The sequence below is a fragment of the Melospiza melodia genome, unplaced genomic scaffold, assembly GCF_035770615.1.
Source record: "Melospiza melodia melodia isolate bMelMel2 unplaced genomic scaffold, bMelMel2.pri scaffold_35, whole genome shotgun sequence".
Lineage (NCBI taxonomy): Eukaryota > Metazoa > Chordata > Aves > Passeriformes > Passerellidae > Melospiza > Melospiza melodia.
The window spans coordinates 8,050,824-8,074,230 of NW_026948670.1; the positions used below are offsets into that span (position 1 = coordinate 8,050,824).

At 52.1% G+C, this 23,407-nt stretch overlaps 2 protein-coding genes across 2 annotated transcripts in view; one reads left to right on the forward strand and one right to left on the reverse strand.

Annotated features, from left to right (window-relative positions):
* The window catches only part of LOC134434371 (zinc finger protein ZFP2-like), a gene marked incomplete at its 3' end in the record, with an annotated part of 230,231 nt that overhangs the window by 202,576 nt on the left and 4,248 nt on the right, over window positions 1–23,407 (forward strand). The gene's annotated exons all lie outside the window — the stretch shown is intronic.
* Window positions 12,240–13,744, reverse strand: LOC134434384 (zinc finger protein 70-like). Its single transcript, XM_063183050.1, has 2 exons — window positions 13,682–13,744; window positions 12,240–13,528 (listed from the first exon to the last, which is right to left on the reverse strand). The coding sequence occupies exons 1-2, from the start codon at window positions 13,701–13,703 to the stop codon at window positions 13,038–13,040; spliced, it is 513 nt and encodes a 170-aa protein (XP_063039120.1). The 5' UTR covers window positions 13,704–13,744; the 3' UTR covers window positions 12,240–13,037.

The window sequence follows — 23,407 nt, forward strand, 5'->3', positions numbered from 1 at the left end:
CGAGTAACTTATCCAAATTCCTTAATTCTTCCCCTTCTAATTTTTGCAATTTTCTACGAATGTCATCCTGTGATTGGCCCAAGAATATGAGAGCGAGCTGAACCTTTGCTTGCTCTATATCCATTTGGAGGTCTGTATATTTCCTTGCTACCTCCTTAAGCCTCTCCAAAAACGCAATGGGAGATTCCTTCTTTTCCTGTCGAACCTCATATAGTTTGGACCAATTTATAGTTTTGGGCACAGCATTCTGAACTCCTATTTGGATCCACTCTTGGTATTTCCGTAATCTCCTCATATCGCACAATAAATCAGGGTCCTAATTTGGATCCTCAATTGGGAAATTCACATCTAAATTCCCTGTTACCAGCCCATTTCTAATATCTTCTCTTGCCCTCTATTTGGCTGCCTTAAGTACCATTTCTTTTTCAGTAGAATCCATCAGAGTATCTAATATTACTTGTATGTCATCCCAGTCAGGATTTTGCATTTTCATAACCATTTTTACTACACGTGCCACTTTATCAGGATTTTCTCTATAAGTTCCGGCTGACTGTTTCCAAATAACTAAGTCTGCTGGGGAAAAAGGCACTTTTACAAATACTGGCCCTTCCACTCCGACACCTTGTCGCAAGGGGGCAATCACAGTCCGTTTTTGTTTCCTTATGCCATCTCTATGCACAACTGGAGCAAGCTTTGCCCGAGCCCGGGTTCTATGGGCTATTGGGGTCACTGATTCATTACCATTGCTATCTTTTTCACTCGCATACCTCTTTCCCCATTCTATCACAGTTAGGTTTTGCTCATCTTCCGAGGAAGAGGGATCAGGTGATGATGGGAGAGGAGGATAAAGAGGGAAAGGTGTATTAGATGAGACAGGTTCAGGGGTAGGTGGGTGAGGAGCAGGTAGTGGGATAGGGACACATGAAACAGGTGGGATAGGGTTAGGTTCTCTTGTTCCTATTGGAGCTACTTGTAAATCAATATCTGTATAATTTTCCCTGCTCAAGCTTTCTCTTAACGCCAAGTGTTCTAAACAACGTTCCTCACAAACCCCACACTTTGCAGATGTTTTAACCATTAATAATCCACATTCATTCTGCCATTCTGGCTTTCCCTGTAAGTAGAAAAACAGATCAACATATGGGACTTCATCCCATTTTCCTTCTTGTTTACAAAACGACATTAACTGCCAAATAGTGTTATATTGCAGAGTACCGTATTCTGGCCATTTTTCACCGTTCTCCAAGGCATATTCTGGCCACCATGAATTACAATAATCAATCAACTTAGTTTTACGTAATCCTTCCCCAAAGTTACCTTGTTTCCAATGTGCTAATAAACACCCCAAAGGAGAATTTTGCAGGATAGGAGTGTTACTGCCCAAAATCCCTTTTAAGTTTCACCATTTCAAAAATACCACAAATGCCAAACCCGCAACGCTTTCGCGATTGTCTTATGGAACGGTGCCTAGGCTTGCACCAACAGGAATTCCTTTAGCCCAACCAAGCGTAGCTTTCGCTGCATCTTTTTGGCAGGCATCCAAACCAAAGTAAAACCCACCTTACCTTTCTCCCTGGGATGTTTGTGAGCGGCGGAAGCGGTCGCAGCTGATGGGCTCCCCGAGAATCCCTCGGTGCCGGCTGGAGCGTGATCGAGTCGCGAACTCGCTCAGCAGCACTCACAAGGGTCCCTTCTGGGTTCGCCAAAATGTTAGCATTCAAAAACACATAATCACGTGGGATTATATGCGGTGCTTTTTATTAAGAGCTCTGGGAATCGGGGTATATTCAACCCAAATCTGACTCTGACCATACATCCGAAATGATCATGTTTTATACTCTATTGTTACATAACTTTCATGTTAATTATTAAACTTATATTGTTCTATTGTATACATAAATTTAGCCCCTCTCTGAATTTCCAACATAGTTTCTCACTATTCTTCTTATGGTTATATAATAATTACATTTAATTACTAAACAATCATCACATCTAACAATTATATAATTTATCATACTGCTTATGCAGGTGCAGTTGATCTGGGAAAGCACAAAGCCTAACATTTTAGATTCTATCTTTAACTTTTTCCAGGGTTCCGCTATCAGTTTTATTGTTGCTTTGTTTCCTTGCTGTGCCTGAAGTGTCCACTCAGGAGCAAAGTGACTCTTGCCAATGAACTTTGTGGTGCTATCCCTTAATATTAAATCTGGTTTTTGCTGCTCCCTTGCTGGGGATTTTTTCAGTGCTCTCAAGGCCTCGCTGGTAGCAAGGTGAAGGAGCCCTGGCCCTGGCTCTGGCCCTGGGGAATACGGGGATACTGCCGGAGTGTCCCTGTCCCCCTGTGCCACCCCCAGGGCCGTGGCCCCCGTCCCCGTGTCAGGCTCTGGGGTCGATCTCATGGAACATCCTCTGGGGGAGGCTGAGGGGCCAGGGGCAGGGGGACCCAGGAGGACCGGGGACCCCGCTGTGCACGAGCAGGGTTGGACTGCTCTGGGGGGAACTGTGAGGGGGGCTGGGGCAGAGTGACCTCCCCAGTGACCTCACACAGCCCCTGTGATGTCACACTGCCCCTGTGATGTCACACAGTCAGCTGTGATGTCACACAGCCAGCTGTGATGTCACACAGCCATCTCTGGGATGTCACCCAGCCCCTGTGACATCACACAGCCATCTGTGATGTCACACAGCTCCTGTGATATAACACGGGCATCTGTGATGTCACACAGCCCCTGTGACATCACAGCACATGCTGGGATGTCACGAATCCCCCTTGTGATGTCACAGAGCCAATGCTGGCATATCACTCTGTGATGTCATACAGCTGCTTCCTGGGATGTCTCAGAAGACACTGTGATGTCACAAACTCACCCAGTGATGTCACTGCACATTCTCTGATGTCACAGACTGTTCTGTGATGTTACTCAGACACCCAGTGATACCACAACCCACTCTCTGATGCCACAACGCCACCCTCCATGCTGGCAGAGTCTGCTCTATGGCGTCACATCCTACCCTATCATGTCCACGCCACCTCTGTGATGTCACAATCCCCTCAGTGATGTCACACAATCCTCTCTGTGATGTCATTCTGCCACTCTGTAATGTCACCGCACACATTTTGACCGCACAGCCTGCTATATGATGTCATACAGGCATGCCATGATGTCACAGCCTGCTCTGTGATGTCACACAGTCCCCTCTATGATGGTGTAGCTGCTCGGTGACCTCACACAACAAACTCTGTGATGTCATAGCCCAATCTGTGACCTCACACAGCCCCCTCTGTGCTGTCACACAGCCCCTTGCTGACATCCCAGCTGCTCTGTGCCTCTACGACACAGCCTCAGAGGTGCTGCTGTGACACAGCCCCCTCGGGGCCATCCCACAGCCCCTGCCAGTGCTGAGCCCCAGTGAGCTCTGTCTGTGCCCTGCTGGTGTCCCTGAGGGGCCCTGGCAGTGCCCAAGCCCTGCTGGGCTGTGCACAGGAGCTGCTCCTGGCCAGAGCTGTCTCTCTGCAGCGCTGCCCTTGCCAGGAGCTGCCTCTGGGCAAGGAGCCCGGCCCAGCTCAGCAGCACAGACACAGCACAGGGACTTTAATCACCCTCTGGGGCTTTGGTGCTCTTTGCATCAGACCCAGTCCCTCAGAGTGTACTCAAAGAACTTCTCAAGAGCTCAAAGTGAGATTGAAACACTGAAGTTTCTTGTACTTTAAAGAGATCCCTGTGAGGGACAGGACTGAGAAAGTGTCCCTGGGTTCCAGGGAGAGCAGAACACTGGAGGCAGTGATGGCAGCTGGGGACAAACAAGGCAAATGTGTTTCTAGTGCTTAGCACACCTGGATATGTTTGAGGAATGCAAAGGGCCCAGGCCTGAGCCCCAGCCCCTGGCCAGGCAGATCCTGTCTTTCCCTCTTTGCTCAGGGCTCTTCACGGGATGGGCACTGGCATGTGGGGATGTGCAATGCCAAGGGCAGGAGCATGGGGCGGCCCCTGCCAGGCTGCTGAGCAGGGACAAGGAGGCAATGAGGCCCCAGCCCTGCAAGGGTCACTTGTCCCCTCGTGGCCTCAGGCCCAGGCCCAGCAGCCATGGCCAAAGTGCTGCCCAAGGTGGCTCTGGCAGGGCTGTCTTGCAGCTGCTGCCCATCTCTGTGCCCTGTGCAGCCCAGGCTGTCCCACGGTGTCCCTGCCCTGCGCCTCTGTCCCTGCAGGCTGTCGGCATCCCCCGGCTGCCCCACCTGGCTGGGCCCTTCCTTTGCTGACAGCTCTGCCTCCTGCCTGCCCCTGCCTGCCCACACAGAGCCTGGGGCTGCTCCAGGCTCCTGCTGGGGACGTGCTGCACCACAGCCCTGCCCTGGCAGGGAAATTCCTTTCTCCTGGTGCCAGTCTGAGCCTCCCAAGCTGAACTTGGCATTAATTTTTTCTCTCTCTGGCTGTTTTCCACTATGTCAAAAGAAACCACCATCACTGAAATCGCTCTTTAAACACTCTCCTGGCTCTGCTCCACTGTCCTCAGCCTCCACCCCACTGAGCACAGAGCTCCTTTGTCCCTATACAGTGCTCATGTGCCCAAGGCCTCCAAACCCCTCCTTGGGACACCTCTGGGCCCTCTCCAAGGTGTTTCCAAATGAAAACATTCAGCTCATAGTCTAAGAAAAGCACCAGAGGACAGGGCCAGCCTGACCTGTCTGTCCTGGCTCCTTTTGTCTGGGAGCAATCCTTGGATATACAGAATTTGGGAGGCCAAATTCAAATTTTGGCCATGGTCCGTGGACAAGAAGGCTGGTTCTTTTCCACAGGATAGAAGGAGCAGAGCCCCAGTGTTTCCAGGACAGATGAGAGGTCACCATCAGAGGCCAAGGCCAGCCAGAGCTGGCAGGTTTTATTTTGTGAGATACCCTTGCAAATAGGAATTTTTTAGGGAGAGTACCAATTTTGGCAATAGGCATCTGCAAAGGGGGACAGTTCTTTTCCATAGCAAGGAAAGCATGGAGCCCCAGTGTTCCAGGAGCTGATGAGAGGCAGCCCTTGACATCCCAAGATCAGCCACAGCTGTCAGGTGGCCCCTGGGAGGCCAAGCAAGCCAGAGCTGTTCCATGTTCCCTGGGTTCAATGGGGACCCACAGTGTCCCAATGGTCCCTTGCTTACAGGTGGCCCTGAGGTGCCATACTGCCCCCTTGGTGACACGAGGCCCTGAAGAGTCACAATGGTCTCCAAGGTTCCATCAGGCCCCACAGAGCCATAATGGCCTCTGGGTCCATGAAGCCCCACTGTGTCACCAAGGCCCCTTGGTTCCAAGGGCTCCAGTGGTGCCACAATGATCCCCTTGGTTCCAAGGGCTCCAGTGGTGCCACAATGATCCCCTTGGTTCCAAGGGCTCCAGTGGTGCCACAATGATCCCCTTGGTTCCATGGGCTCCAGTGATGCCACAATGATCCCCTTGGTTCCAAGGGCTCCAGTGGTGCCACAATGATCCCCTTGGTTCCAAGGGCTCCAGTGGTGCCACAATGATCCCCTTGGTTCCATGGGCTCCAGTGATGCCACAATGATCCCCTTGGTTCCATGGGCTCCAGTCGGGCCACAATGATCCCCTTGGTTCCATGGGCTCCAGTGGTGCCACAATGATCCCCTTGGTTCCATGAAGTCCCCACAGTGTCCCAGGGATCTCCATGGAAAGGAAAGAACCCAGCCCCAGTGTTGCAGGGGCAGCCACCAGAGGCCAAGGCCAGCCAGACTTGACGGTACAGGCAGATTTTGCCTGGGAGCAACCCTTGGATATTAAGAACTTTAGAGGTGGAATCTCAATTTCAGCCATTTCTGCATGGATAAGAAGGACGGTTCTTTTCCATAGGAAGGAAAGCACTGAGCCCCAGTGTTTGGACAGCAGGGGAGAGGCACCCTCAGGAGCCCAAGGGCAGCCAGACCTCTCTGTCCTGGCAGCTTTCACTTGGGAGCAATCCTTGGATGTACTGAGCTTTGGAGGTGGAATCCCAATTTTGGCCATGGTCAAGACTGGTGGTTTTTTTCCCCATAGGAAAGTAAAGCATAAAGTCCAAGTGTTTTGGAAGCAGATGAGAGGTGGCCACCCTCAGGCCAAGCCAGCCACACCTGTCTTTCCTGGCACCTTTAGTTTAGGGGCTTTCCTTGGATATTGGGCATTTTGGAGGTGGAATCTCAGTTTTGGCTGTGGGTGCCTGGACAGGAAGAAAAGTTCTTTTCATTAGGAAGGAAAGCACAGAGCCCCAGTGTTTCAGAGGCAGATGAGGGCCAGCCCTCAGGAAGTCAAGGCCAGCCAGACTTGTCAGTCCTGGCAGCTTTTGTCTGGGAGCTATCCTTGGATATAAGGAATTCCAGAGGCAGTTGCCCAATTTTGGCCATGAGTGCCTGGTCGAGATGGATGGTTTTTTCCTATAGGAAAGAAAAGCATATGGTCCCAGGGTTTCAAAGGCAGATGAGAGGTGGCCCCAGGTAGCCAAGGCAGCCAGATCTGTCTCTCCTGGCAGATTTCATCTGGGAACAATCTGTGCATGTAAGGGAATTTGGAGAAGGAATCCCAGTTTTGGCCATAGGGCCAAAGGTCCTGGAGAAGGACCAGGAAAGTTCTCTCCCATAGGAAGGAGAGCCCAGAGCCCCAGTGCTTCAGGGGCAGGTGAGTAGCAGCCCTCGACATGCCAAGGTCAGCCAGACCTGTCCAGCAGCCCCCGGGAGGCCAAACCAGCCACACCTGCTCCCTGTCTCGTTGGTTCCATGGGACCCCACAGTGTCCCAAGGGTCTCCTTGATTCCAGGAGTCCCTGCAGTGTCACAGTGTTCTCCTTTCTTCTGCAGTGTCACAATGGCCTCTTGGCTTCCCTGAGCCCTTCAATGTCCCCATGGCCCCTCGGCTCCCTGTGGCCCCGCTGTGTCACAACGGCTCCTTGGTTCCATGGGCCCCACAGCTTCATCCTTGGCCCTTGGTTCCATAGGGGGCCTGAGTTTCACAATGGTCCCCCTGATTCCGTGAGGCACCAGAGTGTCACAACTGTCTCTTTGCTCCCATGAGGTTCCATAGTGCCGCCATGGTGTCCTTGGATCTGCATGGTCACAATGGCCCCTTGGTTCCATGAGTTTCTGTTCTGTCAGCAATGGTTTCTTTGCTCCAGAGGGGCCTTGATGTGTCACAAGGGTTCCATGGCTGGGGTTTGTGTCTCACCCACACTGAAACCCCAGCAGTTGGTAGCCATGTGCATTTCTTTCTATAGAGCTTCTGTCCTCATGTCTTTCTCCTTATAATGCTCTTGATATGGAACATTTTTTGGTACCTCAACAACTGAAGTGGTTAAACGTTTCCAGGTGCAACGGGCTGAGTTAAGGAAGTTACTGCTATGGTGTTTTATGTTGAATCAGATGTTTTATTAAATCTTTTTCCAAAGTTTCTTGATTTTCTGTACTTTGGCAGTAAAATTTTGTGTCATTTTGACCTCTTGAGAATATATGGTTGGTGTTTCTCCTGTGCACCAAACTCCAGTAAAGGAACCTTTGGTTATTGTGAGAAACGACTGCTGACTTTGAAAATTTTAAAAGGTTTATTCAACCTTAATATAAATGACAAGGACTAAATAAGGAAGAACAGGCATGGGAGCTTCCATCGTGGCTGCCTACCACGCGCCTGGCTCATCCTCAAGATGGACACTCCGCCTTTTATACCCCAAGGATTGCATCAGCCAACCCTGGCCCCTCCCACAGTCTGTCAGTCAACTCTTCTTTGCTGTTTATTGGTGGAGTCTGCTTTCTTGCAGCTTGATTGGAGGGTCAGGTCGTGTCATGCCACGCCCCCTCCCCGAGGAACAAGCTTTTGTATTCGCCGTCTTTCCACTTGTCCTGGATGGCTCAGGCTGTCTGATGGTAACAACAGGGGGGAAAGGGGACTGTGGGGAGAACAGAGGACATCTAAACAACAGCCTGCAATAACGTAATCACACATCAATAAAGCTTCTCTTAATATTGACACAGTATTCATCCCTTAATTGTGAGAGCCAATCATCTCATTAGCCATCTGTAAGACAAAGGGACTAAAATCACCGTTAAAAGGCTTGGTTCAACCTAAAATTACCCAAAGAGGCCTAAAATCCAACCATACAGGCCTAAAATCATCCAAAGTGATCTAAAATCCACCTAAAAATGCCCAGTTTATCCTAAAACCACTCAAACAGACCCAAATCCCACCCAAATTGGTTTATATCATCCAAAGGGATCTAAAATCCACCCTCAACCCTGCAGATTTGGCATAAAATCAGCCAAAGGGGCATAAGATCCACCCCAAAAGGTATGAAATCACTGTAAGGGATCTGAAACCCACCCTAAACCTGCCCAGTTTGGCCTAAAATCACCCAATTGGACCTAAATTCTCCGGGACCAAGACCAAACACAGCAGCAGAACTGGCACCAGCAGCAAGACTGAGACCAACACGGGAACTGGGATTGGCAGCGCTACAGGACCGGCACTGGGACTAGGACCGAGACCCAGACCAGAACCAGCACCAGAACTGCCACTGGGACAAAGCCTGACACTGGGACCGGCAACAGGAGTGCTTTGGAACTGGGACTGGCACTGGCAGCGCTCCAGGACTGGGATCAGGAACAAGACTGGAACCCGGCACCTGCACCGGGACTGCTCTGGGACCAGGACCAGGACCGAGACCGGGAGCCCACCAGGACTGAGACCGAGACTGTCACCAGAACCAGCACCGAGACCGGCAGCGCTCTGGGACCAGGACCGAGACTGAGATTGGCAGTGGGAGCACTCCAGGACCAAGACTGGCACCAGCAGCAGCACTGGGTCCAGAACTGCTCTGAGACCGAGACAGAGACCAGGACCGGCACCACTGTGCGATTGAGATTGACACAAGAACCAGAATCAGCACTGGGAGTGCTCCAGGACTGAGACAGAGACCGAGGCTGGCACCGGGACCAGGATCAGCGCCAGGATGACTCTGAGTTTGGCAAAAGGATTGGAAATGGGATTAGAAATGGGATTGGAATTGGGATCCCTCCTGAAACTTTGCATTTGTTCCAGGGAGCTTTGGCTGCACCCCCAGGCAGGGCGGGACCTCCTTGGTTTACATCGATCTGGTGCAGCATCCTGGTCCATATGGTCCAGTTTGTATGATCCCAGTCTCTGCTCCTAATCCCTATGGTCCCAGCCTGTGAAATCCTGGTCCACGTGATCCCAGTCTGTATGGTCCTGCACAGCACACACTCCAAGGAACTGGAATTCCATTTCCCAGCCAGGAAAAGATATTCCTGCCCGTGAAGGCAAAGCTCTTATGAAGGGGCCAAAAGCCAAGTGGAGCAAGATCCTACAGTGACATTTCACTGCCAGCCTTCAGAACTTCACCAATGGCTGTTGTGGCTCCTGCACTGGGAACTGAATCAGGGCAGGGTCTTTGGTGGCAGCTGCCCTGGCTCAAGGGAGGCACTGAGAGAGAAAAAGAGCAGGCAAAGGGAGGCAGGAGAGAAAGGAGGACACAAACACAATCAGCTGAGAAGGTGGCACTCTGCCAATAGAACTGCAACTGACAAAAATTGAAAGGGACAGAAATCAGTAACTCTGAAAGTTTTATTTGCTATCAAATACATCCCAACCAGCCAGCCCCACACAATCCCCATCCCACCGCTCCAAATTGGGATCCCACTTCTCCCAATCTCCTTCCCACCCCATCTCACCATGCCATCGGTGGAATCAAGTGAGTTTGGCATAGGATTGAGTTTATTTTAAGGTGGGAACAAGCTATTTTGATGTGGGATTGAGCCCATATGAATTAAAATTCAGTTGTTTAACACTACTATAAAAGTGTGTAAGCTGGATCAATAAATCGGAGTTCGATTTATTGATCCAGCTTACACACTTTTATAGTAGTGTTAATTAAGTTCATACATATTGCAAAACCCGAGCTCATTATTGGCTACAGATTACACACCAACCCCTCCTTTTGTTGTCAAGATCTGTGGTTTCTTGTTGAGACTAACATTTGTTTTTCTCATCCTGTTGTTGACTTGTTATTGACTGTTCTCAAGGCCTCCATGTTTTCCATCATGTTTTTTCTCATCACTTTACTCAAGGACGTGGTGTTTATTGTTTAAGGAAAAAGCCTGAGAACTTGCTGCTTACAGCTGCCTTTTACTTTTAAACCAGCTGTATATTTTCATAGCCCCTCTATAAGCCATGTCTGAACAAAATTCTGCAACATATGGTTCCTCAGCCACAGTCCAAGCAGTGGCTTCTACCCCAAAGGGTTAAAACCACCCCCAACTGAGCCACAATGTCCTGCCTTATCAGACATTGCACGGTAGGTGGTAAGAAAGCTGTTAGCTGTTTTTCATTCATGCAAACCCGGAGAGGAGGCGAACGGCTAGGGCTAATAATGCTGGAATCTGCTCTAGTATTGAGCAAGCCCGAAAATGATCCTTTCTGTCCCTGAAATTCCACTTCCACCCTTTTCTTGGGTCTCTCAGAAAGGTTCAGAGTCAGTAAGGTAAGTCCTCCGGTGGATTCAACACCATTTTCCCCCCTCTCTTGTCCTTTCATAGTCTGTAATCCCTTAGTCATTTGGCTCAAGTGGCACCTGCTGAGCAATTCTCAGTCCTTTGTTAATTTGGAGTGGTGGGAAAGGGGTATGCACCATAACATATAGTCCACACCACTGATGCCAGGCAAAACAAATAATCCCAATGCGGATGATCTTCTGAACAGCAGAGCACCCAGCTTGACCCTGTATAACAATGGGTCCATGAATCCCTGTCAGAATTTTTCGTGGGTGCGGGGTCATCAGTGTAACTCCTATGGTGGCTGCCAGTTCCAAACCGAGGCTCCCTGTGGTGTCGGGTTGGAGACAGGAGGGGGTGCTGATGCTGCAGCGATGACTTGTGTCGGTGCGTGGTCACTGCGGTTCGTGCTTCCCGGTGTCCGAATGGCATTTTTGGCCCCAATTAGCTGTCGGAGGCAGTGCTGCTGACATTAGAAGTAGTGCAAGAGCAGCTAACACCTGATTCTGAGAGGTCCCTGCTTGTTCTTGTAAGCCTAGCCCTAATTGTGCTACGCATTCATTTAGAAGCCCTTGCCAATGAGCATTGAATAACAATTGCTGAGGCTGAGTAAAGATCAATTTAGCTATCTCATTACAATCATTCACCAAAAGAAGAAGACTGGTATCAAAAATACAATCTAACATCTGTTTGGCTGGCTCACTTTTCACTCCAAACTGACTAACAGTAGACACCTCAGTTGAGACAGCAATTTCCAATCAAGGGCTGTAATGGTAGCCTGCATGCCTCCTCCCTCCTGCGGATGGAATACAACAGGACAAGCCAGCTCGGTAGCAGCACTGATAACTTCCTTATCCCCTTTTTTCATAGCGTCTCTGGCAAGGTTAGCCCAAGCCAACCTCCGCTCCCTTGCAATAGCCTCCGCTAGGTCGTTTTCCGCCCCAGGGATCGGCTCATTGATTTGCGGGAGATTATTGGGTGGTCTTGGCCATAGTTCATGTTGTTCAGGGGGTGTGGAAGACTCAGAAGCACTCTGTGTAGCCTGGCTTGAAGCGGAAGAGGGTGGCGAAGCAGGTAATAAGACCATCCTCATTGCAGGGGCTAATGGTAATCCCTTGTCCTGATCGTATTGCCTGTCCTGATCGTAATCTTTATTACGCCCATGAGAGGCGTTAGCCTGCTGGGCAGCCTCTTTCTTGGCCTGAAGCTTTAACATCTCATTGTGAACCACCCTCCATAATTTACCTAACTTCTTGGCAGTTTTATCGCCCTCTAAAGTAGCCTCCCATAATAAATCACCGAATTTACGCCACACCGTTAACTCGTGAACCGTATGGGGGTTAATAAAAACTCCCCTATCGTAGCCATAAGCCAAAAGCCCTGGTAAATCCTTTTGCAAATCTACCCCCTTAACCTGCCTTTTTTGTAAAAAGGCAGTAAATAAATCATATGCTGCTTGCCTTTCCATACCTAAATCGTCAGCGCTGTTGCAGCCTCTTCAAGGTCCGTGCATCACGTATCAGTCGGGCTCGCCTGTACGACACCCGAGGCACGACGTGTCTCAGCTTCTTTTTTATCCCTTTTTTTTCTTTTCTCCACATTTTCTACCATCCCGGCTGCTTCTCAGGACCCAAGCCGTATCTTCACTCCTCCGTGGTGTGTTGCCATATCACAATCGGGTGTCACCATTTGAGGAAGCGAAGGGAGTCGACCACATCCTTATTGATCAGCATCGAAATCCGATTTATTGATCCAGCTTACACACTTTTATAGTAGTGTTAAATAAGTTCATACATATTGCAAAACCCGAGCTCATTGTTGGCTACAGATTACACACCAACCCCTCTTTTTGTTGTCAAGATCTGTGGTTTCTTGTTGAGACTAACATTTGTTTTTCTCATCCTGTTGTTGATTTGTTATTGACTGTTCTCAAGGCCTCCATGTTTTCCATCATGTTTTTTCTCATCACTTTACTCAAGGACATGGTGTTTATTGTTTAAGGAAAAAGCCTGAGAACTTGCTGCTTACAGCTGCCTTTTACTTTTAAACTAGCTGTATATTTTCATGGTCCCTCTATAAGCCATGTCTGAACAAAATTATGCAACAGTTGTTTTCAGAGGGATTCAGTTGTTTTGAGGTAACCCTCTTGGCTTTTGGAGCGCAAAGAGATGGAAAACACTGCCCAAAATCCCCCCGGAGAACCCACAAATCCTCCAAAATATTGTCCCTAAACCATCAATTCTCCCTTAAAAACCTCTGAAATTGTGGAACTTTAGACATCTTTGATCAATTTATTTCATTTAATAGCAGCCTGTTTTGGCTGTTTTTAAGGGATGAAGATGAAGGAAAAGAAAATTGAGGCCAAACCAAAAGGAGAGAAGCAGCCAGGTGTGTTCCCAGCATGGATCACAAGGAACGTAAGTGACATGGGCGGTGCCCAAAGTGCCTCCTCCAGTGCGGGGTGAAGCAGAAGCAGCGCACGAAGCTCTCGCACTCGGGGCACTCACAGGGCTTCCCTTAGCGGTGCCTCCGTTGGTGTTGGGGCAAGTGAGAGCTGCTGGAGAAGCTCTTCCCACACTGGGGACACCCGTAGGGCCTCTCCCCTGTGTGACTCTGATAGTGTCGGAGGAGATGGGAGCTGGTCTGAAACCCCTTCCCACACTCGGAACACTCGTAGGGCCTCTCCCCAGTGTGGATCCTCTGGTGCTGGATCAGCTCAGAGCTCCACCTGAAGCTCTTCCCGCACTTCATGCACGTGTGGGGCTTCTCCCCATCATGGAGCACCAGCTCCGAGCTCTGGCTCCATCTCCAGCCGCCTTCCCGGCCCAGGCTGGCTCTTTCCCCCTCAGATCCCCGCCAGCTGCATTTGCAGCCCCTCCTTGTGCAGCATCTCCAGGGCTTTTCCTCCCCGTTGGCTTCCTGCACCATGGAGCCGCTCAAAACAGCCTCTGCCACCAGGTTCTGCCGCGGGCATTTGTCCTCCCTGCTCTCCATGCTCAGCTCCTGCTCTGGGGGAGGAAGGACAAGGACAGGATGGGATTTGCCTCCGTGCCACAGGCAAGGGCAAGGAGATTCCCCCAGGGCTGAGCTGCAGCCGGGTCCGCGCTGGGCTGGGAGATGGAGCAGCACAGAAGGGAAAGGGGCACTGACTTCCTCCTCACCTGCCTCAGTGTCTGTGGGCATCTTCCTCTTCCTCTCACCCTGCCAAGGGTTGGCAATGGGAAATCCTGGTTTGGGGAAAACAAGGGATGAGCAAAGTGAGTTTGAAGGTCCCTCTGCACCAGTCCATCTCTGCAAGTAACATCTGGACATCTGGGCTCCAGAAAACCTCCCAAACACCAAGATTCAGCCCTGAAAAAGTCTCCCAGGTCCCTCACCTCTGGTGTTACAGTGGTCCCCCCTGTCCCAGCTGCTGGGATCACGCTTGGATTGGGGGTCCCCCGTCTCCTCGGTGCCTGCCCTGCCCAGGCTGCTGGCAGTCCCGCAATGCCAAAAGCTCCCCCCCCTTGGCTCTCCCCATTTCGGGATGCTGGGGCTGTTTGGGCTCCCGGGCTCCCTTCTCCCCTCGTTCTCTGCTCGGGGCTGCAGCGGCTCCAAGGAGCCCCCCCTGCCCCTCTCCAGGCTCTTGAGGCTCCCGCCAATGGCGCCACTCCCCCGCTCTGGGCTCCCCACTTTGGGCTCCTGGGGCACACAGGGCTCTGCTCCTCCAGGCTGCCTCTGCTGGCAGCCGCCACCGGCACCCCCCGATGTCCCCCCGAGGGGCCTTTTCCGCTCAGCCTTGGACTGCTTCATTCTCCAAACATCCCCCCAAAAACCCAACCCAGGGACCCCCTGGGATATCTGGGCTGCGTCCCCCTCCCCACTAACCGGCACGACGGGGGGGGGGGGGGGGGCGCGATGATCCCAGGGGTGGGGGCTGCGAATTCAGGCAGGGCTGCAACGCGGCTCCATCTGCTCAGCCTTGATCAGCCTTTGTCCCACCTCTTCCTCCCGCTCCTCCTCTGTCTTATCCCCACCTCCTTCTCCTCCTCCATCCCTCCTCCCTCTCCTCCTCCCCTGTAACCCCGCCTCCTTCCCTCCTCTTTCTCCTCCCTCTTCTCCTCTTCCATCCCTCCTCGAGCTCCTCTGTGTTATACCCACCTCCTTCTCTTCCATTCTGCCCCTTCCATTCCTTCTCCTCCTCCTCCTCCCTTACCCCTCCTCCTCCTCCCCCTTCATCCCTGCCTTTCCCTCCCTCCTCCTCCTCCCCCAGCAGCAGCCACACCCTCAGTGCCCCGTTCCCGCAGCCCTCACAGCCCGTGGCAGGAGCGGGGATGGAGCTGGGATAGGTCGGGATGGGCAGCGCGGGGCTCTCGGCTGCTCCCAGCCGCTGCGGGCGGGGGGAGCCCGGCCCGGGCCAAAGGAGAGGCAAACTGGGCAAACTGGGGGCTGCACATCCCAACTGGGCCTTGCTGGGGACCCTGCCTGGCCACTGCCAGCCCTTGGGGCTCCTCTCGGCACATCCGCCGGGGGGCAACGCACACAGGGCCGGGGGATCCCAGCAGTGGCAGCACTGCCAGGGACTGGGCTGCACTGGGATCGTACTGGGAGTGACTGGGGCTGTACTGGCTTTGTACTGACATCATACTGGGATCGTACTGGGAGTGACTGGGACTGTACTGGCTTTGTACTGACATCATGCTGGGATCATAGTGCCATGTCAGGCCAGACTGTGATCGCACTGATGGAGACTGGGATCATACTGGGAGTGAGTAGGAGCCTGCAGGGAGCAATTGTGACCCTGTTAGGGAGAAATGGGATAAACTGGGAGTGACAGGGATGGTGCTGAGTGTGACTGGGAATAGCTGTGAGTAACTGGGAACACGCTAGGAGCAACTGGGAGGAACTGGGAGTGACTGGGTGCATGCTGGTGGTGACTGGAAACTGCTGGACTTCAACTGGGATGAACTGGGATCATGCTGGATGTGACTGGGATAATACTGGCAGTGAGTGCCACTACACTGAGGCTGACTGGGAGTGCTGGTGAGCAAATGGGATCATACTGGAAGGAACTGGAAAGACGGTGGAGGAAACTGGGGTACACTGGGAGATACTGGGAGTGACTGGAACAAAAGTGAGGGTGAAAGAGAGGAACTGGAACCATGTGGAGCACAACTGGTTCATACTGGCAGGGACTGGGAGCACACTGGGCTCATCTTTGGATCATACTGGGAGGGACTGGACTAATACTGGGAGTGTCTGAGAGCGACTGGGAACACACCCTGCACATCATCCCCCATGCTGGGCCTGACTGGGAGCAACTGGGAGCACACTGGGAGCAAATGGCATCATACTGGGAATGACTGGGCTGATCTAGGAAGCAACTGGAACCATGCTGGAGGCAGCTGGGACCATACTGGGAGAGACTGGAAGCAACTGGGATTATACTGGGACCACACTGGGAGAGCAGGCATGTGACTGGATGAAACTGGAGCTTACTGGGATCATATTGGGGTTGAAAGGGAGTGACTGGGATCACACTTTGGGCTACTGGGAGCAAGTGAGGGAAACTGGGATGATGCTGCAAGCAAACTGGAGGAACTGGGAAGGACTGGATGCATGCTGGAGGCAACTGGGATATACTGGGCATGACTGGGGGATCATACTGGGAGAACTGACACCTTACTGGGGCCACTGGCAGTGTCTGGAAATGACTACAGACATGCTGGGGGCAACTGGGATATACTGGGAGTGACTGTCACCATACTGGGGGGACTGGAACCACACTGGGAACAACTGGGACCATGCTGGGGAGAACGGGGCCCACACTGGGGGCAACTGGGAGTGAGTGGGTATAGTAGGAGTCCTAGTAAAATCTATGTATTGTATAAGTGGCCGTGCCCCGATCCTAATTGTAAATGGGCTGCAGCTGTGATGTCCTTAATTGGGTGGCTGCAGTGGCTAATGAAGATAACTGGGATAAAAGGGAGTGGAGTGGCCGTGCAGGGAGAGTCTTGGAGGAGCCCTGACCAAGAAGTAGGAGCAACACTGCTGTGCAGAGCTGTGTGTGAGAAGAGCACCCTGAAGGTATGGGACTCTAGAAATATAACAACAGCAATAGAAGATAGGACGGCCAAGAGCTGTGGCAGCCTGAGAGCTGGGACTCCAGAAATATAATAACAACAACTGGGACCATGCTGGGAGGGACTGGGATCATCTCGGGAGGGACTGGGACTAGAGCAGGGACAACTGGGTTCAACTGGGACCATACTGGGAATGTCTGTAACCACAGTGGAGTGATGGCACCACACTGGGAACAGCTGGGCACATGCAGGGAGCAACTGGGATCACAGTGGGGGCACTGGCATCAGACTGGCAGTGACTGGGAGCAACTGGGATTAGACTGCAAGTGACTGGGATCATACTGGGAGTAGACGGCAATCATACTGGGATTACACTGGGAGTGAATGGAACCTGACTGGGGGTAACTGGGAGCTACTGGGCCCATGTTGGGAGGAAAATGTGACACACTGGGAGCAACTGGGATCGGCTGGAAGGTTATGGAACGATGCTGAGAGGACTGAGACTATAACTGGGGCAACTGGCATCATACTGGGAGCAACTGGGGCCACCCTTTGAGCAACAGATGGAAACTGGGATTGTGCTAGAGGAAACTGGGAGCAACTGGGAAAGACTGGGATCATTCTGAGGTACCTAAAACCCACTGGGAGTGTCTCTAACCATACTGGGGGGACTGGAACCACACTGGGAACAGCTGGCATCATGCTGGGAGCAACTGGGATGATGCTGGGGGAAACTGAATCTACCCTGGAGGCAACTGGGCACCACTGGGACCCTGCTGGGAGGGACTGGGACTGTTATTGGGGCAACTGGGATCATAATGGGAGGAACTTGGCACATCTGGAATTATGCTGGGAGCAACTGGGATCACACTGGGATCACAGTGAGAGCAGCTGAGTCCATACTGTGTTACACTGGGACCGCATTGAGAGCGACTGGAATCATACTGGGAGTGACTGGGAGTGGCTGGTTTTGTGGATTTTGGCGGGGTTTGGATTTTGGGGATTTTACTGGCATGTTGAGGGGGAATTTTTCTGGGGGTGTTTGGGGGTTTATTGAATTTTTTGTGGCTTCTTTTGAATTTTGTTTGTTTTACTGAGATTTTGTTGGGATTTTTTGGGATTCTCAATGATTCTGGGGGTTTTATTGGGATTTTTAGGAGATTTTGGGGCATTTTATTGGCATTGTGGAGCCATTTAGTGGGGTTCATTGGGGTTTTGGGTTTTTTTGGGATTTTTGGTGGGATTTCAGGGGTTTTGTGGGGTTTTTTTGTGTGTCGCCAGAATTTCTTTGGATCTTGGGGGAGATTTTGTGGGACTTTTTATGGTTTTGTGGACATTTTTGGGGGACTTGAGGAGTTTAGTCAGGATTATTGGGATTTCAAAGGATTTTGTGGGCTTTTATTGGGATTCTAGGGTGTTCTAATGAGATTCTGAGAGATTTAATTGGGATTTAGTGGGTTTTATTTGGACTTTTGGAGTTTTAAGGACATTTTGGTGCCTCTCAGCTCTTCTCCACACCAAGGAATGCCCCAAAAGCCCCCCAAAATTCCATGAAAATCCCACAAAATCCCCCCTAATTACAAGAAAACCCTCGAAAACCCCAGAGAATCTCTGAAAATCCCAGTGGAACTCACCAAGATTAAAAAATACTCCAAATAATTTCAATAAATCCTTTCTCAAGAAACCCCTCACAACCCCAATAAAATCCCCCAAAATACAAAAGCCTGAAAATCATGCAATTCTTGCCCAGTAATTACATCCCAAAACCTCCAATAATTCCTTCGAAACTGACAATAAAATCCCCCAAAGCCCAAAAAAGTCACCCCGAAATCCCCAAAACCCTCGCAAAATCCCCACAAATCCCCCCAGACTCAGTGGGCCCGTCCTGGATCAGGGGGGTGAGAGGCAAAGCTGTGTTTCGTGTCAGGCACAAACAGGTGACGTGTGTACTTGTGAATGCGAAATGTGTGGACACCGACAATGGGATAGTTGTGAATTCTAAAAATAACTGAGGAAAATAAAGCATGGAAAAAGGCCTTTGAACCTATCTTTTGTTTGCAATTAACCCTAGTTGATTTAGGAGCATTGGAATTAAGGTGTTAAGGATGTTCTTTTTTGCTTGCATTTAATCCATAAAGAGCTCTGCAATAATAAGCTTCTGAAGTATAATTTTAGAATATTACTTGTATCCTTGAGCCTATAGCTTTGGAATATATATAAAGACAATATGCTTATCTCACGACTTATTGAAGCAGAGAAAAGCAGCTTGAGAAAAGAAGATGAACATCACCTCAAGGATTTATGGTTTCGACCAAAGGGAAGCTGGATATCACTGTTATGAGATTTTTAGTCTCTGCAATTAAAAGGTGGACACACATCTGGGGAGCTGGACCCCACCAGATGGGATTCGTCTTTCTTCTTTTGGAAACTGGACCATCACCATCTGGGGATACTCCTTTGAGATACATCCTGAGAAATTAAAATCACAATAGTGTATAGAATTGTGATCCAATAATTTGGAATAAAAATTGCTGATGAGTAAAAGATTAGAAAGAGAAACTACTGAAAAAAGCTGATGACTACCCCTATAAATACCTGTAACCATCAATTATGGGCGTACAGTTAGAGAGAAAACTTCCTCCTCTGTACCCAGTGCTGTATTGCTCGTACTTTACCATATTAAATAATAAATTGATTGCTGCTTGAATATTGGCCTAGTCAAGCTACTTATTCATAACAGGGGGCACCGGCCGGTGGAACAGGAGCCACTTCAGGGGGCCCTCGGAGCTTTTTGGGGAGGGGGCACCATGGGAGACCCCAAAAACCGGGGGGGGGAACCCCTGCTGTGCCCCCTCCCCCCGAAACCCCCAGACCCCGGTTCAGGGTGGGCCTGGGACCCCCGGGACCCCCAAATCTCCCCCGGGACGCCTCCAGGAACCCCAAACCGCCCAGAGGCCCCCCAGGGTTGGCCCAGGATCACCCTGGACACCAAAACCTCCCCAGGACTCTCAGACCCCCCCCATTTCCCCCCAAAATTCACCCCAGACCCATCTGAGACCCCCCCGCAAATCCATCAGACTGCCCCAAATCCCCCTCAGACTCCTCAATTCCCCCCAAAACCCTATGAAATCCCCTCAGACTCCCCCAAATTTCTCCCCGGACCAACCTCGCAACCTCCCAGTTCCTCTCACAATCCCCCAAAATCCCCTCAGACCCTCCCACTTCCCCTCAGATCCCCCTAAACCCACCTGAGCACAATCCAGACTCGCTCAAGCTTCACCCCGCCTCCGCCACGTGTGCCGGCTCCCCCAGCGTCCCGCCGAACTAATCAATCACCGCGCTGCACGTCCCTGAACCAACGAATCACGGCGCAGCTTCCCTCAGCAAGGCCCGCCTCCTCGGCGCCGCCCCAGCCAATCCGAGGCGAGCCGGGAGCGGCGCCCCGTTCCCCGCCGCTGCCGGGACCCGCCGGGCTCGGGACAGGAGCGGGAGGGGCCTGAGAGGGGATCGGGGGGGCGGGGAAGGGTCCGGAGGGGCTTTGGGGAGGGGCTCTGGGGCATTGTGGGGAGACCTGGGGGGTCCTAAGAGGAATCACGAAGCGGGGTGGGTCCTAAGAGGTCTGGGAGGGTTTTGGGGAGGGGTCGTAGGAAGGTCTTGGGAGGGTCTGGGGGTGTTGGGATGGTCCTGCGGGAGTTTGGGGGGGGTCTCTGGGGGGTGCTGAGGGTGTCCTAGGAGGGTTTTGGAGGTTTTGGGGAGGGGCTCTGGGGGCTCTGGCAGTGTGATAAACAGGGCCATTGCAGCAGCTCCTTTCAAAAGGCCTTTATTAAAGACAGCTCTGGGTGCGGAACCTGAGGGGTCGCGCACAGCGCCGCTGCTCCCACAGGACCGCGCTGAGCAGGAGGAGGAGGAGGAGCAGCAGCAGCAGCAGCGCAGCTTTGTCTCTCGGCACAGCCAGGGCTTCCGTCCTCACCAGAGTCCTTAGGAAGGCAACGTTGGCTCGGAGCATAGGGGGATCCTCCAAGCTGAGCACTATTAAAATTATGATGGCAGGACGGAATCCGGCTCTGGTCAAGGGTGGGTGATTTAGTGCGGTTCTGCTGGGTTAAAGTCATTGTTTATGTGCTGGTTTGTTGTTCTGAGAGGGTTCATGGAGTTCCCACGGCCTCTCATTTAAATTCAGTCTGGGACGGGAAGGGATACAAATCTGGGCTGAGGCGGAAAGGGGCACAAATACAGAGTATGCCGGGGAGAGATACAAATACAGGGTAAAATGGTAACACTGAACAGCGGCAACTAAAGGCAAGTCCTAGAACTGTAACGTTCAATGTTTAACAACAGACCAACACTTCAAATTCAGACCCTATCAACTTCATTAACATCAACTAGCAATTACTGCTCTGAAAAAGAGCTCTCATCCCCAGGGTTTCATTTCTCAAATCTATTGGAGCAAAAATGAGCAATGTGCCCTGCTGGTGTTTAGATGTTCTGAATCCCTCAGCTGAGTGTTGGGTTCCTGTGCTGTCCTGCCTGGTGCTTGCTGGATGTGCTGCAACAAAGAGCTTGGGCCCTTGATGAAAACGACCACAAATGAGTTCATTGGGATTTACTGGGCTCAGAGTAAAAGGGACGAAGCTCAGGTTTGATCTAGAAAATGCTTCTTCCCTGTCAGGATGGTGAAGTCCTGGCTTCACAGATTGCTCAGAGAAGCCAAGTAAATAAAATTTCAGAATTCTTCATTTCTGTCCCATTCTTATTCCATAAGCCCAGGTTTGGTTTTCAGAGTGCCACCTTGTCAGCTGGTTGCCATTTGTGTCCTGCCTTCTTTCCTGCCTTCCTTGGTCTGCTCCTTTTCCCTTCCAGGGTCTCTCTTTACCTGTGGCAGCTTCCAGCCAAAGACTCTCCCCTGATTTTTTTTTTCCTTCCCCATCCAGGTGCTCAAACAGCCCTGGATGAAGTTATAGAGGCTGGCAGTGAAATGTCTGTGTAAGATCTTGCTGCACTTGTGTCTTGGCCCCTTCAGAATTTGGCCTTGAAGGGCAGGAGCATCTTTTCCTTGCTGGCAGCTGGAATTGCAGCCCATGGCAGTGTGTGCCAGAGCTGTCAGAGGGCGATTGCTGAGGCTGCCGGGGCGCTGCTCCTGCCGTGCCTGCCAGGGGAGCTGTGCAGGGCAGGGTCAGGCTGCAGCAGCTGGCTGGGCTCCCTGAGCAGACAGCAAAGGTGGCTTTGCTGCACATTCTGCAGCTGGGGGCAGAGGGAAGAAGGGCAGGGAGTCCCTGACAGAATGCTGGAATGCCCGTGCCTGGAAGGAACCTGCCCCCAGACCCCAATCGGGCCCAGCCCTGGATGTCCCCTGAGACCCCCCCAGATCCTCTCCCCAAACCCTTCCACAGCCCCCAAAGCCCCTCCCCAAAACCTCCAGAACCCTCCCAGGATGTTGCAATGTGTTGTAAACTCCCTTGCCCAGGTGTGCCAATACCTCTCTTCCCCTTCCCCCTCGCCCCCTGCTGTGCTGTCAGTCAGGCTTAACATTCCCGCAAGGCGTCGTGTGGTTGGTCAAGTTCAAAGGATGCCCCTCAGGCCCGGGGGCCCTTGGCCTGTCTGGGTGTCATCCCCCCCTGAGACCCTGCCCCTCTCACCTGGTTGGTGGCTCACCTGTCCCCTCCCCTTCCACTGTCCCTGAGCTTAAAAAGGTGATCAGACGTTTAGGCCGGTATTCTGCTGGAGCAGTTGCCTATGTTCTGACATCTGTAACCTTGCAATATACCTCTGGATATAAACTCTCCAGCAGAATCCATCTCTTTTTCTCTTCACCATCGCCTGAAGCTCTCCTCCTGAGGTAAACTGAGTTCCTAACAAGCCTGGACTTGTTCAGTGCCCAGCTGCAACCACCAGCAAGCCAGGGTATCTCTGGGGTGACACACCACAGTTGCTGCCTTTGGCCCACCAGCAAGGGTCAGACTGGCCCAGGCACTATCTAACTGGTAATATTGGGATTCTTATTCCAATACCAGGACACCCTCAGAAGCCCCCAGAACCCTCCCCAAACTCCCCCCAGGACCATCCCAGCACCCCCAGACCCTCCCAAGACCTTCCTACGACCCCACCCCAAAACCCCCCCAGGCCCTCCAAGAACCCGCCCCCCCCAATCCCCTCTCAGGCCCCTCCCGCTCCTGTCCCGAGCCCGGCGGGTCCCAGGAGCGGCGGGAAGGGGGGGGCCGCTTCCGGCTCGCCTCGGATTGGCTGGGGCGGCGCCGGGCCGGCGGGCCTTGCTGAGGGGACCGGCACCGTGATTGGTTGTTTCGCTGATGTACCGCGCGGTGATTGTTTGGTTCGGCGGGGTGCGCCGCCATTGTTGGGGGCCCGTGCGCGCGGTGGTGGCGGGAGATTGTGAGGGGAGAGCGGAGCTGAGGTGGGGACGGTGGGAGGAAAATGGGGGGGTTTGGGGCGAGTCTGACGGGAAGTCGGGGATTTTTGGGGGCATCGACGGAAAATAGGGGGGTGTACATGGGTTTGGGGAGAATGAGGGGTTCTGAGGGGGCTTTGGGGAGCTTGGGGGAAACTTGAGAGGGTCTGGAGCATTCTCAGGTGGGTTAAGAGGGATCTGAGGGGAATTTGGAGGGTCTGAGGGGATTTTGGGGGATTTCGAGAGAAACTGGGGCGTTGTGAGTGGATCTGGGGGGTTTGAGGTGGCTCTGGAGAAATGTGGGGGATTCTGAGGGGATTTCATAGGGTTTGGTGGGGATTGAGGGGTCTGAGGGGGATTTGGGGCAGTCTGATGGATTCGCGGGGGGGTCTCAGGTGGGTCTGGGGTAAATTTTCGGAGGA

What these genes read in the sequence shown, in the direction of transcription:
- LOC134434384 (XM_063183050.1), bottom strand. Translation starts at nt 13,703, where the DNA reads ATGCCCACAGACACTGAGGCAG. An exon ending in GCCCACAGACACTGAGGCAG is followed by an intron (nt 13,529 to 13,681) that starts GTGAGGAGGAAG and finishes TTCCTCCCCCAG; the next exon opens with AGCAGGAGCTGAGCATGGAG.